Here is a 16,701-nt window from a genome sequence, read left to right on the forward strand (position 1 = left end):
TTCTGCAACTCGGGTTTGATCCGAACAAATCAGGCAGCGATCGAGTTTAGGCTCCGAATTGTGATCCGATCCGACGATCACATTCGTAAACGAACCGTGATCTACATCAAACCTACCTCGTGGCAACCGTTCATCAGGCTGACGCGGGACCCAAATTTGACCCCGACCCACCCTTGATTTCGGATCCGCCGGCCAAATCGGATCCATCGGCAGCTCAACTCCCAACCAGAAAGAGCGCGGGACAAAACACGACCCACCGAGTCGCCAATCAGCGCTCTCCACGTGTTGTCGACTGCCCATTAACCAACCAACCCAACTCCCTCCCATCCTCTCTCTCTCTCTCTGTCTCAGAGATCAGCTTCCCGAAGTGGAAACCTGTCTTCGGCAATGAACTGAAACCACCCGGGTGTTATCTGGTGTTCAATCCATACAAAGCTTCCCCTGCACCGAGAAAGGAACCATCTTTTTTTTTGTTCTCCTCTCCTTTTAGCTTCTTCTCCCTGTTCTAATGCTTCCGTCCTCCTCGATCTCCAAACTGATCCAAATCGCCTTTCAAGCTTCACATTTCCGTATAATTTTGCCAAAAAATTGGAATTTTACGGGCTTCTCGAGGCTAGATTGAGTTTGGCGAGCCTATCATGGAGAAGAGACACAAGATCGAGCTCCTCCTTGGTCTTCTCTGCTCGTTCCTTTTCCTTCTCCTCTTCCTCTTGTTGGCGTTGAGCTACTTCTTTCGCAAAAGATTAAGGTGCCGAGGTAGGACCAAAAAGGAACCCTTGGAGGCCGGCGGCGACAGCGGCGGGGGCGGCGCGGAGGAGGAGCACTCGGAGGCGGAGGAGCTGGTGAGGTTCGCCGGAGGCGAGAGCTTGACGGTGCACGACATCCTGGACGCGCCCGGAGAGGTGGTCGGGAAGTCGAGCTACGGGACGCTGTACAGGGCCAGCCTCGAGCGGAGCGGCTCTGTGGTGCTGCTTCGGTTCCTTCGACCGGCTTGCGTCGGCGGGACCGAGGAGGTTCTGCCGGCGGTCCGGGCGCTCGGGGCGGTTCGGAACCCGAACCTGGTGCCCCTTCGGGCGATGTACGTCGGGCCGCGAGGGGAGAAGCTCTTCGTCCACCCCTTCTTTGCCGCGGGGTCGCTGAAGCAGTTCTTAAGAGGTGAGTTCAGTGGCCTTTGAACTTGTCATCCTCTTCATGGCCTTATGCAATGCTGAGCTCTAAAAATCTGGTTGTCCATCACCAAACAAGATCTTCTTGCCTGCAAAGAAACACTGACCGGATTCCATGATGATCCACAGCTGGTGTTGCTGAAGCACACAGATGGGACATCATCTATAAGCTCTCTCTGGGAATCGCCAGAGGGCTGGATCACCTCCACACAGGACTGGAGAAGCCCATGGTGCATGGCAATCTCAAGACCAACAACATCTTGCTCGACGCAGATTACCAGCCTCGCCTGTCGGACTTCGGCTTGCACCTGATCTTAAATCCAGCGGCAGCCCAAGAAATGCTCGAAGTCTCTGCCGCCCAGGGGTACAAAGCCCCCGAGCTGGTTAAGATGAAGGATGCCAGCAGTGAGAGCGATATGTACAGCCTGGGGGTGGTCGTACTCGAGATGCTCACTCAGAAGGATCCCATCAACACCAACTTCTTACAGTCCACGGATTTCCATGTGCCGACCTCGTTGAGGAATTTGGTTCTGGAGCACAAAGTCTCGGATGTCTTCAACTCCGAGCTCCTGATTCAGAGTATAGATCAGAGTTCTACCAAAGAACAAGGTCTACTGATGCTCTTTCGACTGGCGATCGCTTGTTGCTCTCCTTCTCCTGCTTCGAGACCAGACACTAAGCATGTTATTTCACAGATCGAAGATATCATCCGACGATGATGATGATGATGATGATGATTTCCATTCTGCCATGGTGATGAAGCAACCTGTCGTTGTCGATGATGATTGTCCATTTTGCCGTGGTAGCAAAGCAATCCATTGTCCTGATGGCATGATGGAGAAGATGATACAGAGAATTGGACCAGGAACCGACAGTAATTTAAATGCTTCGAGGATTGGAGATTACCATGAGCTGTATAGTATAGTTGGAGATGTGCCAACGGCAACTACATTCACCTCCTCTTCTGAGCTCCTCAACTGTGCTTATTTCTGCTGTTGATGCATTGAAGGAGAATGCATGTGATCGGAGATACAAGCTTCTCTTGCTTGTTGAGTTTGGCTAGAGGACAGGATCTTGGCCTACTGGCTACTGCAACCAGTGATACTTTCTGAGTGGTCTCGTGACTTGTTAAAGAGAACAGAAGCCTGAAGCATAAAAAAAGGTTCCCCTTCTCTAACTTCAATCTGTTTGTGGATTCCATCTCTCCAAGGCATCAGACATGGGGAGCAAATCAACTGAGTTGGGGAACAGAAACAGGCAGAAGGTCTGCAGTAGAGATCATGAAACTGTAGATGGAATAGTCAAGCTGCTGCCTTTGGAGTTGCAGTTTGATGTGGTCTTCAAATGCTGTAGCATGGTTTGGCATGCACTTTGAAAAGGTGGTGGTGTACCTGTTGCTGATACAGATTTGACTTGACCAGCACCAAAAGCTGTCCTCATTAGTTCAATGCACTGGTGTATTCTGATTCGGAACCATATTGAGTGGTCCAAAACATCACTTCCTGAGGCAATATTGTACATTTCATGTTTGGGTACCAGAATTACATGTTTATATATATATTAGCATCTTGTTTTCCTGCATAAAACCATTACCCAAACTCTTCTTCAACAGTTGCTCTGGGTTCTAAACAATGTCTATCACTTCAATAAATGTTTCCATCTTGTAATGATGATAACACAGGACAGTGAGGAAGTGAAGCACCAGCAGATCATGCTGCACTTGGGAATGATGCTAGGCAAGGCACATCATGGTCACCATCTCCTTGAGTCAATTGGAGAGTTGCAAACCCAATAAGCTCAGTGCTCTTTCTTTGAGGCACTACATACTTGCACAATCATGCTTGGACAAAGCTGGAACAGAGAGATTCCAAAACTTATTCCCTTTGCTTGGACAAGATTATGTGCTTGGCCTACTACTGCAGATGGAAAACTTTGAACATATCTATGTAACAATATAAATATCACACTTTGTCTCTTCTGCAAATTCCAATAAAGTGATTAGGGTACAAAGTTGTCATCAATTTCAAGCCAACAAAGCTGCAGATATGTATTGTTTTGGATTCTCAGCATTAGGAAACCACAGCTCTATAACAAACGCACGAGCTTTTAGGTGAGTTGAGGTACAGTGTCATGGAAACCAAGTATTCTGATGATGCACCAGAAAGTATCTAAAGTGGTTGAGATCTGTAGCATCTGTAACTGTAGACTCCTAAAATATCTAAAATTTAGGTAGAGATGTGGCATCAGCTATAATTTGTCTTCTTTATTGATTCTTAAACAATATGAAATCAATTATTATTGCCTTTCTCCTCCTTGTAGTATGATTAATGATAGTAAAAAACCCAAGGCAGAACTCATGATCAAATAGCTTGAAACATCATTTATTCTTGAATCTGATGCTAAACTAAATATACTTTCTAACCATTTTTTATTGATATATAAACAAAAAATATGTTTGAGAATGCTTGAGCATGTCCACACCCTTCTAAATGGTCTCCTAGAATCACCCATGGATCCTTGACCTTCCCCATCTCCCCAACATATGTCAGACACTGAAGATAATGTGTTCGATGAAATGAAGGTCAAAGATCTCCATCTTGGAACACCATGGACAAGGCCCCTAAGTGTGGGTCGAAAGGGATCCATTCGTCCAGGACAAGTTCCTAACCTCATCATGACTTCAAGGATGAGAAGAACACCCGGGGCTTTAGAGAAGATCTACCAAAAGGACCCCCTAGATCACGAGTATACCAACCAATCATGCTAAGCACGGATAACAGCTAAGGAATCGTTGCAACGTTGTTTGTAATTGTGTGGATTCTCAAATGGATTGGTCAAGATGAATGAAGCCAGGCCCAACGCACCGATCGAACATGTACAATTTGGGTTCCAGACGTACCTACATAGCAGCGACAAACCAGCGAACACCTTCCGTGCACGCTTCTGATTCCTCTGTTCATCAACAGGCCGCTTGTCATTTCCACCTGCTGCTCGTTGAGAACGGGGGACAAGTTTGATCACTAGAACTGAAACTAACAAAGAAGTTGCAGGCAGATTTGTTGAGTGAATCAAGCAAAAACAACAAATTGAATCGAGAACAAAAAAACAACAAATTTAACATCAAAAGAGGGAGACTCTTTTCTCAACCATTTGAATGGAGAACAAAAACAATAAATAATGCATCCGGAATGTCAAAAAACACTAAACTTGTGCTATCAGACATCTGATGCTCACATAGGGTTGGAACCATTGTCTCCCTGCCACAGAAGAAGAAAAGAGTCAATAGCAAGCAGTTGCATCAGGAATAATACGATACCGATACCTAAAGCAACATAATAAAGGATCGGCGTTTCGGTGTACCATATGTTCTTAAGTTTACAGATGAGAACCCAGGACAATGGCTTCCGACACAGGGATAATACAACTCAGAAGTTTCTGTGTTGTGAAATAAATTACAGAATGATCTTTTGAACCTATTCGATGGCAATGGCAATGGAATCCATGGAGTTCATTGAGAACATGAATTGAGCTACTTTGAATTTATTATCCCCATCACAGCTTGGTCTGTGACTACATATTTGGATGATACCATAAAATTACCACTTCTAGGCAGCCTCAGAAGGAACACCATGGTAGACTACTGAGTGCTCTGAACTCACCGGATTCGCATGATACTGTCCATAGAGGGCGTAAATGCCAACTGAGATCAAGCTCACTATGACAAATCTGTACCATGCTTCTTCATGTAGCTGCAATACATCCAAATAAGGATTACAATATTATTTTCTCAAAATATATCTTACAGTAAAAACTATTGGGCAAAACATACAGGGACATAACAGCATATCCATTCGAAGGAGAAAAAGAAGCAAATTATTCTAAAAACCAATGGAATGAAACACTAGTGATTGTGTACTAACGTTGTCCTCTAACTCATTTCAAGTCCTTTTAAATGATCAATCTCACAAACAAGGTTTGTGATTTCGAATCGTACCACTCGTGTAGCGGGCGGTCTGCTCAATATAGTGGCCTGGCTGCGGCGAGGCTGAAGGAAAAGCATCGAAGAAGGAAGAAGGAAGAAGGAAGAAGGAAGAAGAAGGAGAGGGCATTCGAAGAAGAGGGAGAAGAAGAGAGAGAATCGGTAGAACCACGACGCGAACTTGTTTCCACACCCTTTCTCGATCCCGATCCGACGCCGCCCTCCCTCGACGATCCCAATCCAGGAGGTAACTGCGAGGAGAGTCGTAAAGAGGATGATCTAGAGGCGCGAGGATCAGGGGAGGCGGCGGCTAGAGAAACGAAAGAGGCAGTCTCCTTCATCGCCTCGTCTGCGACTCTATGGTCTTCTTCTTCGTCGAAGGCCGGAGACGTCTGTGACCTTCAATGTCTTTGTCGCCTTCTTTGCCAATTGTCGCAGACGAGGCGCCGAGAAGAGGAGGCGACGTCAACGAGGCTACGTACGCCTTTTTTCTAATATATATATATATATATATATATATATATATATATTAGGCATACCACTCGGTACGATGTACCATACCGTACTGTACCGAGCAAAGCTTGATACACTAGTACGGTACGAAATTTCGAATCTTACAAAAAAAGCTACTACATATAAATAAATTGTGCTAACCCAGAAACATCTATGCAAATCAACTTGAAAAGGTATGCTAAATATTGTTCTATCAATCCACAAAAAAATAGGGATTTTAATTGCCAATTAGTATTGCCTATGAAGTTAGCAATTGGATAATCCAGCAACAAATCCCTGTAAATTCATATGACAAATAGAATAGAATTTGTGACAGACTATTTAGCTGTCTAGACACAAAGGAAACCAGCCTTCTAGTACACAGGATAGTTAGCTAAGTCCCATAAGCGAAATAAACAAATCGCTTGTAATTGGGATTTCTTTCCATTTAGTTTTGTTCTAAATAATAATAATAAGGATTCTAAACCATGCTGGTAAATAATATGAAGCTATTTGGCAGTTCTCATAACATTTTATTTCAAGTAAATATAGGCATGCCACAATAATGTTTGTTGAATAATGTTTGCTGTGCAAACAAGAAACATGGAAAGAAACATGAAAAGGCTTACGAAGCTAACCTGTGCAAACAAGAAGATATTTATAAATATGGAAAGAACAGGGACAATGGGGACCCCAGGGCAAGAGAAACCAGGTGGATCTGCATAACCCTGCAAATGTAGACATAATATGTAGTCAAAAGAATACAGGTATTACAAGTGTTAAAAAAATGAGATGAAAGGCAATGCTACAATATTTTGGGTAGATTTGACATTTCCATTAATGTTTGTTGGAGTTTTACTGGTCATGAATGCTTAAACCAGAAAATCATTCTTTCAAAGAGCTTCATGGTTACAAATAAATCTTCATTCATGCTAAAGTAGTAGGAATAATGAAATAAAAATAAAAAACCGTGCCTCTTCATGGAAAACCAAAATGTGAAAATAGCTCCTAGTTAAACAGATTGGTAAATATCCAGATTCAGAATCAGATGGGAGAAAGAAACCAAAAAATTTCTATAAGCCTTAAGAGAAGTGAAATTGATGTGAACCAAACTGTCATGTACAATGCAAACAGAAATTTGATGCTGCATACGGTCTGATAATGTTGAAAGCTTGTTGATGACATACATGGTAAAGCAATGAGAATAGCCATGGCATTGGTTTTGTGCTTTGCATACAAGTCAAAGATGAACTAATTAGCAGTTACCAGGACTCAGCAAGATCCATTCTAGTAGATGTTTGTACAGTTCATTGTTGACCGACAAAAAAAAAAAAAAATTGTGATATATTATTTGAGAATATGTAGCTAGCACCCATGCCTTCGGGAAAATAATATGTGGCTTAAATACAATGAAAACAGACACAGAAATACATGTTGAGGAAATAAGATACCAATATAAGACAGGCTTAGTATAACAGGTATATCATTTAAAAATGAAGTCATCTGGTAGAACTAAAGTTAGGTACATGGAGTGTAGAAGCAAGATATTCATATCCTAGAGATGATTGCAAACCAGAAAAGACCAAGCAGTTTACCGGGCTCAGAATGATAATTAAAAAAAAATTGAAGCAACAAGATAGAGGCTGTTAAGAAAAGGGATTTGGAATGGACAAATAGTAACACTATGAAGAGGTATGCATACTGGAGAAGTGACAATGTCATGTCAAACAATTAGATAATAGTATCTAGTCTAAGTGACAAGATTCTACAGAGCCCCTTTTTGGAAAGTTGCTTGAGTACATATTAGTGAGCTATAAATGAGGAAATGCCTAGACATTTATGGATGCTAATCAAAAAAGGATTTTTAAAATTCAGAGCAATCAAGTGAGTTTCCCTTGCTAGAAATGATTACAAGATGAGGATACATAATCCAGACCACAAAGCTGGTAGAAAATCATAGATAAAAAAGAACACCCATTAAACCCTGCTAATAAGGGATTCAGAATATGGTTTCCAACTTCATTCATCACTTTTATTAAATGCAAAACCCTGATGATAAGGGATGCCCTTCAATTCAGTTCCGATAGTAGAAAATGCCAGCAGCTACAGACTTTGTAGCATTGAAGTTCTATTTTGCTGCTTTTGATAACACTATGCAACTCTTATGAATGCCCTTTCATGTAAACATGTAGCCAAATATATATTTTTTTTAAAAAATCCCTTAACCTACCTGTATTCTACTAATTGTATTGAAATACACACAATAAGTATGATCAAAATCATAGTACTCACCTGCCGAAATTGGACAGCAACTGCTCCAAAAATTGCCATCGCTACAGCAAATATAATAATGATAAAAGAACCACTGAAACGGTAACATAGTCCAGCTAGAAAACCACCGAAAGCAATTAATACAAGACATATGATGCCTTCACAACGGGCTGAAATGCACTTCCCAGAAACTTGACTGGAAACTCTGTCCTTCCACCTTAGGGTTATCACACATGCCGAAACAACTGAATAGCCAGTCTATCCCACAAAAAAAAAAGAAAATATTTGATCCAACCAATGATAGTAATATGAGTGAGACAAAATTTCTTGAGAAACGATCACATGATTAAACTATTAAGATTAAGAGATGTGAAATGAATATGAAGAATTATCAGGCCAGAGATACGAAAAGAAAAAGGGCATACCAGTGTACCAACTGAAAGAATGTGAGAAAGCTGGTGTACATTAAACAGACCTGCCATGATACCAGCAACAAGACCAACCCAGACCTGAGAATGAATAGGCGTGTGTCGCAACGGATGCACCTTGGAAAAAACTGAAGGTAGCAAACCATCCCTTGAAAGCCCAAGATACAATCGAGACTGTTAATTGCAAACAACATCGTATTCAGTGCATTACTAAATAACTAGTATTGGTGATGAAATTGGAGCTCAATGCGTTACCTGAACATATAGACCAACAAGAAGGGTGGTAGCAAGGCCTGCCACAGCTCCAATACTAATTAAAACAGAAACGACTTTCAACCCTTTAGCTGTAAAAGCTTCAGCCAAAGGAGCATCTTCACCAAGAAACTTGTATGGGACCATCCCAGTTATTACTAAGCAGACACCAATGTAGAGAACTGCACATACAAAAAGGCTTGCTAGAATACCAATAGGCAAGTCCCTCTTCAAAAGACAAAAAAAAAAGGATGTTTAGTTAGTTGAATGATCCAGCAATATATTGCCAGTGTATCTTGGATATAAATAATTGGATTGTCACAATGCAACAAAACTTAAACTCTACTATGCAACAGGCAAATTGAACGTCAATAAATTACAATTTTTGGTGAAGTACCTGGGGTCTTTTGGATTCTTCAGCAGAGTTAGCAACCGCATCAAATCCAACATAAGAGAAGAATACTACTGTTGCTCCCGTGATGACAGCTTTAAAACCATTTGGAGCAAATGGCGACCAATTTGATACATCAACTTCAAATGCACCAGCGAAAATGATAACAATGACAATGACTACCTGCAATACATTGTATAACATCACTTACCCGTCGGCATCAAATGAATTAACTTTCTTTTCAACAGCAACACAAACTAACCCATGTGACAAACTATATAGTGTTGAAACTGGCAGGGAATATCATCACTGAGAAAAAGAAACTTTAAAAAGCAACTTAAATGACTAGACAACTATGTTTTATGAGGTTTCTCAGAAAACTTGTACAAAATGTACAGAAAAAATATCATTTCCAAGAAAACAGATATATGCAGGTGTATGATTTTAGTTTCTTAATGCAAAGAAAATATAATAACAGAACAAGAACATCAAAATCATCTAGCAAGGTTGAGGGATAAACCAGTAGCTTGATTGTGTTCTCGGTAAGAGACAGCTTTGAAAAATGTTTTATTCCATTCAAAGAAAAAGTAAAACCATCTTTTGCTAGAAAATATGTTCAACTATCCAAACGTGATCACGAAAAGAAAGGGAAATCCACATAGCTTAGACATCAAAAAGATAAATCCTATCAACTTCACTTCCTGAACTTGTACACCATATAGTATGTCATTAGCATTGGTAGATGGAAAAACATGACTGAAACCCACAATAAGGACACCTAAGCCAAATTAGAAAATAATACTTTCATATCCATTTGATGATACAAAAGAATTGTACATTGTGGTGAGAATGATCATAATTATCTCATGAAGTCATCACTCCCGTGAAGAATCATGACTCAGAGATGGGCTACAAGTCTACAAAATAAATCTCCAAGCATGCAAGCACCTTCTATTGAGCAAGACCAGTTCCCCATCAAAGGAATCAACTTGAATAATAACATTTAATAGAAGTTACATGTGAAGCTAAAAAACCACTAATAAGTCGATAAATGCAAAATCCTTTTAGTTCCCAAAATATAACTAGTTGTTACAGAATTATATCAAGTAAAACATCTATTTCACAAAAGTCTCCAACCACAGAAGAATACAAAGTCACATATTTGGACTAAATAATATTAATATCTAAATAATATTGATGTAACAAACTGGTAGAAAGGAATGATACTATCTCATAGATTACTACCTTTGTTGCAGTCATAAAAGAGTTCACTGCTGATGACTCCTTGACACCGTAGCAAAGAATTAAGGTCAAAAGTATCAGAAGGATAGGAGCCAATATGTTAATAGACACGACTCCACCAAAAAATTCTATTCCACCATGTCCAATCCAGCTAGGAAAATGTCCCCTTAAGAAAGGCAGAAGTTCCAACAGGGATACGAAATAACTAGCTAAGCTGCGAGCAATGCTTGCTGCACCTATATGATAGTCCAGCATTAACTGGATGAAAACAAGAAACGCCATGAGTTCATTAAATGCAGCATAAGTGTATAAGTATGCTCCGCCAACGACAGCAGGAAAGCGTGAAGATAATTCAGCATAACACAGGGCATTTAGTACACATGCAGCTCCAGCAAGAGCGAAGCTAATTGCAACACCTGCAATGAAGATGATGATGAAATAGACGAAGAATAAAGATAATGCATAAGTGGGTCATCAAGAAGAAATAATTGAAAATGGATGTTAAGTGTTTAAAGAGAAGAACAATATTGCTATTGTAAACCAAGTTACCTGAAAGATCAATATATCTGCCTTTAGATATACAACAAACCATAACATTTCAACTATTTAAGTTCAACTATATAGTTTTTTTTTTCTTACAGTCAAACTTTATCTAGGGTAATATCCTTTATATAAGAGACATGAAATATTACTAAGAAGGTGTTCTTAAGTTCTATTCTATATTAACTCAGACCACTAATCATAATTGACTCCAAATGTCTAACTAGACTATTTATTGGTCTCCTTTAAACATATTTAAATCACCTTACATGATTTTTTTCATTTTTTCCTTTTTAAAATATACCTAAATTTATTACTCTAGTTGCTATGGTACAACAACAACAAAACCGTAAGTCCTAACTATATATGATCGGCTATATAGATCTTTTGTCGCCATTGAGATTTATAAAAATCCTTATGTTTAGTTAAGTTCAGAGTAATTAAATCTTGATTTATAATTTGTATTAAAATCTTTTTAAGTCTTCCTCTACCTCTCATCGTACCATTAACATTAATTATTTTATTTTTTTTTACTACCACATCTGAAGGTCTCCTTAGCCATGCCTATAGCATCTTAAATGATTTTTTCTTATCTTATTCTCTATCGAAACGATACCTAGTTGTTCACAAATAGAAGTATTTTTTTCTTATTTTTCCCAGCAACTCTGCACATCTGTCTCAACATTTTCATCTTGACAATACAAATGTTTTATATATGTTTTTTTTTAACTGCCCAACGCTCAGATCCATAAAAGGTATACAGTTTTGAATAATACCGCCCGGTACGCGGACCGTTGGCTATCGGACAGTATTTTTTATTTATAAATATATATATATATACCGAATGGTATACCGCTCGATATACAGTACCGTACCGTACCGAGAGAAGGTCAAAACTCTGGTACAGTACGATATTTCAATTCTTGCATAAAACATTGTTGGTCTCACAACTATCTTATAAATTTTTTCTTATAATCTCAATGGTCTCTGATGATCACACAAGACTCCTAATACCTCTCGCTATGTTAATCATCTTGTTCTTACTCTATCAATAATATCTTCATCGATTTCTTCATCTTATTGAATAATTAATCTAAGATACCTAAAACTTTTACTTAAAGGGACTTCTTATCCATCCAATTTAACTATATTCTGTCATCTATTTCTAGAATCATTGAGATTACATTTTATATATTCGGTTTTAGTCTAATTTAATTTAAAACCTTTAGTTTCTAAGGTTTGCCTCCATAGATCAAGCCTACAATTAATTCCACTTAGGCTCTCATCAACTAAGACAACATCATCAGCAAATAACATACACAAGGGAGGTTTATCATGTAAGTGACCAGTAAGTTCATCCATTATCAATATGGAAAGGTATAGACTTAATGTGGATCCTTGGTGTAAATCCTATACATTAAGGAAACTCACTAGACACACGTCCTATAGTTCTAACACTAATAGTTATATTGTCATACATATTTTTAATAACATTAATATAATTAATGGATACATATTTCTTTTCTAAAACCTACTATGATAAATCTCTAGAAACCCTATTATAGGCTTTTTCTAAGTCAATAAAAATCATATACAAATCTTTCTACTTTTCTTTATACTTTTACATTAATTGCCTTAATAAATAAATAGTTTCTATGGTAAATCTTCCAAGTATAGGACCAAATTGATCTTTAATAATCATAGATTTATCAAGCTATTTTCATCTTCTTTATTGTATCTTTTACTTCATTAGCTTTAATTTTATGAATAAATCTATGATTATTAAAACTACCATAATTATTTATCATTAAATCTAAGTCCTATATGGAATATTCATTAAATAATTTATAAAAATATTTTTTTCGTCTTTCCTTAATCTTATTATCATTAACAAATATTCTTTGATCTTCGTCTTTAATGTATCTAATATTACCTAAATCCTTACTTTTTTTTCCCTAGCTTTAGCAATTTGATATATATCTTTTTCACCATCTTTAATATCCAATTTATTAAAAAAATTATAAGATTTATATCTTGCCATACTAACTACTTTTTTAGCCTCTTTTTTAGATTCTTTATATCTTTTATTTTTTCATATTTTTATAATTTTGTCAATCTTTAAAACATGATATTTTGATAAAATTGTTATTTGAAATTTCTTGCACCACCAACAACTCTCTTTTAAAGTTACACCTCTATCTCTAGTTTCACCAAAAATCCACTACGTTAAACTCCTAATCTTATTAGCCATCGTAGTCCAATTAATATTAATATTATTCTCATCTAAGTTCCAAGGCGTCTCCCTTTCCATCTTATTCTTAAAAGTGTTTACATTATCATCTTTAAAATTCTTCTTTCATTTTCTACAGTAAATTATAATACCATCAAACTGTGTTAATTCGTCAAACTTTCACCAGTTATAACTTTACAATTCTTATAAATAACTTTATCTATCTTTCTAGTGAGACAAAAGTCTATTTAATTATAGTTGTGACCACTTTTATAAGTAATTAAATAGTTATCTTCTTAAAATGAAGTTGTAAATCCAAAATTATACCACCATTTTCATTTCTCTCCCCATAACCAAAGCCCTCATGCACCCCTTTATATTCATCACATGTTTTTTCTATATGATCATTCAAATCTCCTCCAATTATAAGTCTTTCGAGTACAGGCATTCCTTGAATGATATCATCTAAGATTTTTAAAAATTCTCATTTGGTTTGATCATTCAATCCAACTTGAGGGGCATAAGCACTAATGACATTCAGAACATCTTCTCCTTTCACAAATTTTAGAACTATAATTCTATCTCCAAATCTTTTACATTTACAACATTGTTCTTAAGATCCTTATCAACAACAATTCTTACACCATTTATGTGTTTAACTTTTTCAATATATTAAATTTTAAATCCAGAACTATCAATCCCTCTAGGATTTTTCCCTACTCATTTGTCTCTTGTAAACAAATAATATTTATTATTCTTTTGATCATAGTGTCTACTAATTCTAATCACTTCCCTGAAAGTGTTCCTATGTTCCAAGTTATTAACCTAACCCTCTTGGGCTAACTTATTTACTCCTATTGGTCTAAAACAATGAGAGAACTCTTACCTAGTTGTGACCACATTCAGGCACCGATGTGATGGGTCGCTTCCAAGAGACCTCCTTGCCGATCGTCTGCAATTCGGGACACCTAGGTGGTGAAAGTGCCTCGCGTCACTTTCAGGTGATGACCTAGCTCTATACTGAAACTGGTTTAAGATCTATGTTCATGAGACATAGTTTTACATTGATTATCAATCACTTAACGCAACCCTCCACCTTTTTCATTCGGGTTTGGGACCGGCATTAACGTTGATAGTTGCTTTGCTACAATGTTGGATAATATTCAAAGGAGACCTATAGGTGTTCCAGTTAGACAAAGTAAATTGATTAATACTAGTAGTTTGAAGAAATATGGAGTGAGATCCAAGAAGACTATACTAGAAACATGGATGCTCTTGATTCAACTAGAGATATTATCTTATCCAAATCTTAATGGCCAGACTAGATCCATATAGTCAGTCCTAAATAGTTAGGACATTAGGGCATGCTACCGTGGTCGCCTTTGCTTGTATTAGTTTACAATAAATTTCGGATATTTTCTCTTCAAAATGAAATGCAAATATTTTCACATACAAGTGAATTATGTCTAACTTGGTTTAATAATAGATCGATCGTTAACATGTGAAGAACATATTCAAAGATCTACAAAGCCAATCAACAAAAACAAATAACTCCATCTAACTGAACCATATTTGCTTAACCTGAACCACAGGTCCAAAATACTTAAAGCCCAAGTTAATTGTAATACATAACAAGTCCTTATAAACTAATCCAGATCTTTTCTCCCTTGCGGACTAAAATAGAGGTGTTACATTATAATCTTTTCAAAGCATCGCTCACTAGACCAATAAGTGTTTTACTATTTTATCATATATTCTACACAAATAAGCCTCAACTTCACTTTTTTTATCGCACAAGTTCCCTAATGAAACATATCTAATAAAAAACAAGATTCGACCACCGATTAAGAATGATCGATAGTAGTAAGATTAAATTGCAGAATTTTTAAGGTAAATATACCATTTCCTTGGCAACATGACGTCTAAAGATTCAACTTACGGTTAAATATTGTCGAAGCAATGCAATCGCTAATTACAACAAGATCTTTCGACGATAGGGAAGGGTCCAGGAAAGTGAGATTTTTGAATAAGAGACTTACCCGGGCCGGCATCACGAGCCACCGTACCGGTGACAACGAAGATCCCAGCGCCGATTGAGGCGCCGATTCCGATGAGGATGAGCTCGAAGAGGCCGAGGCGGCGAACGAGCCCCCCGCCATGGCCGGCCACAGATTCGGTTGGATTCCCTATGGCTTTTCGCCGGAGGGCGGCGGACCAGAAGCCGCCGAAGAAGGACCGGCCGCCGGAAGAGGAAGAACAGCCGTTTAATCCCATGGCACCCGAGAGAGAGAGAGAGAGACAAAGCGAAATGTCTTGTTTTATGGGGCGTTACCCGGTGGGCCCATAGTTCTAACGCGGTCGAGGCTGGTACTGCAAACAGGTACGCAATTGAGTATATAAAGTATCGCTCGGACAATCCCTTTTTTGCGTTCGGATACGGTAAAAGGGAACGTGGCACCTTTTTGCGACGTTGGATTTGGTAGCCCAGTTGATCGAGCGACGAGAGCCGTCTATTTCCCAGATGATTAGGAAATGGCGAAGATTTGTGACAAGAATTAGGCCACAATCATACGAAGGCTCCGACGACAGCCGTCACACAACAATACATATAACGACTGCATCGTATTGGTTAATATAATGAATATAAATTAATTTTATATAATAACAATAATAGTAATATATAATTCTGTGATGTCAAAATCATCAATCCACTAAAATTTTCAATCATAATGAATTATAATTTCTTTTTATATGAACCTCAAAAGGCATAAGCTAAATCTCATATTTGTATGACCCAATATGGTCTCCCCTAATTATTGTTTCGACACAAATAAGGGTTATTCATTGTTCAGAGCTTATATGAGAGTCTCATTTAAGAGTTAATTGATCATTTATGACTTATTATATTAGATTTATATTTTTTATTTAAATAAGGATATTGTTTAGTATGGAATTCACTTGCAAAAAAGATCCACAGAGAGATGAAATTAAAATGGATGAGTAGTCAATTCACTTGAGAAAATTGATAGGTAATGACATTAAATTCCTCTCTTCACTCAAAAAGCAAAATGATTTTGAAACCAAAATAAAATTGTGAGAATGAGAGTGAAAAATATAATTGCAAGCATGAGATCATTTTAGAATGGATGAGAGTGAAAAATATTAGAGGAATTTTGTTGGTAACATTGACTACTGTTCCTAATCTAGGCTTCTAATGAACATTCATGGGATATTCCACAAGAGAAAAGTACAAAATTAGTTCCTTAGATGATATGATGTAAAAGGACATGGCAAAAATGCAAACATATTTTGGAAGAGGCAGCATGGGAGCTCAATGAAATGATGTCCTGAGGCAGAGGGTCATATCATTTAAGGAATTCAAATAAAGGGTTGAGTAGGTATGATTTCAACAAAAAAACAAAAAAGCCTTAATGATAGGAACAAGGAATTGGTGCATAAAGAGAGTACAGAGTTTGAATGAATTTAGGGTTGACAGAGCACTAGTTGTAGGATCAAAACATTAAGTATTGGAAGGAAGTGTCAATTCTAAACCAATGCAATTCATTTGATGTATAAAGTAAGTAACAAGACGAGATTTAGATTGATATATTTGTATAAATGATATTATTTAATATCAACTATAGAGAAAAGATATTGTATTTTAATATAATTAATCGAGAAAAGATTTTGTTATAATTAATTGAGTTCTC

At 37.7% G+C, this 16,701-nt stretch overlaps 2 protein-coding genes across 2 annotated transcripts; one reads left to right on the forward strand and one right to left on the reverse strand.

Annotated features, from left to right (window-relative positions):
- The first annotated feature begins 354 nt into the window (after window positions 1-354).
- On the forward strand, window positions 355-2,775 carry LOC135656819 (putative kinase-like protein TMKL1). The gene is made up of 2 exons (XM_065175878.1): window positions 355-1,155; window positions 1,296-2,775. Exons 1-2 carry the CDS (start codon window positions 639-641, stop codon window positions 1,883-1,885), a joined length of 1,107 nt encoding a protein of 368 aa, XP_065031950.1. The 5' UTR covers window positions 355-638; the 3' UTR covers window positions 1,886-2,775.
- Window positions 2,776-4,489: 1,714 nt separating this feature from the next.
- On the reverse strand, window positions 4,490-15,286 carry LOC135656803 (cationic amino acid transporter 9, chloroplastic-like). The gene is made up of 8 exons (XM_065175877.1): window positions 15,031-15,286; window positions 10,225-10,637; window positions 8,986-9,162; window positions 8,592-8,816; window positions 8,334-8,510; window positions 7,930-8,166; window positions 6,276-6,365; window positions 4,490-4,915 (listed from the first exon to the last, which is right to left on the reverse strand). Exons 1-8 carry the CDS (start codon window positions 15,263-15,265, stop codon window positions 4,772-4,774), a joined length of 1,698 nt encoding a protein of 565 aa, XP_065031949.1. The 5' UTR covers window positions 15,266-15,286; the 3' UTR covers window positions 4,490-4,771.
- Between the last annotated feature and the right edge of the window lie 1,415 nt (window positions 15,287-16,701).

Source organism: Musa acuminata, chromosome BXJ1-4 (genome assembly GCF_036884655.1).
Source record: "Musa acuminata AAA Group cultivar baxijiao chromosome BXJ1-4, Cavendish_Baxijiao_AAA, whole genome shotgun sequence".
Taxonomy (NCBI): domain Eukaryota; kingdom Viridiplantae; phylum Streptophyta; class Magnoliopsida; order Zingiberales; family Musaceae; genus Musa; species Musa acuminata.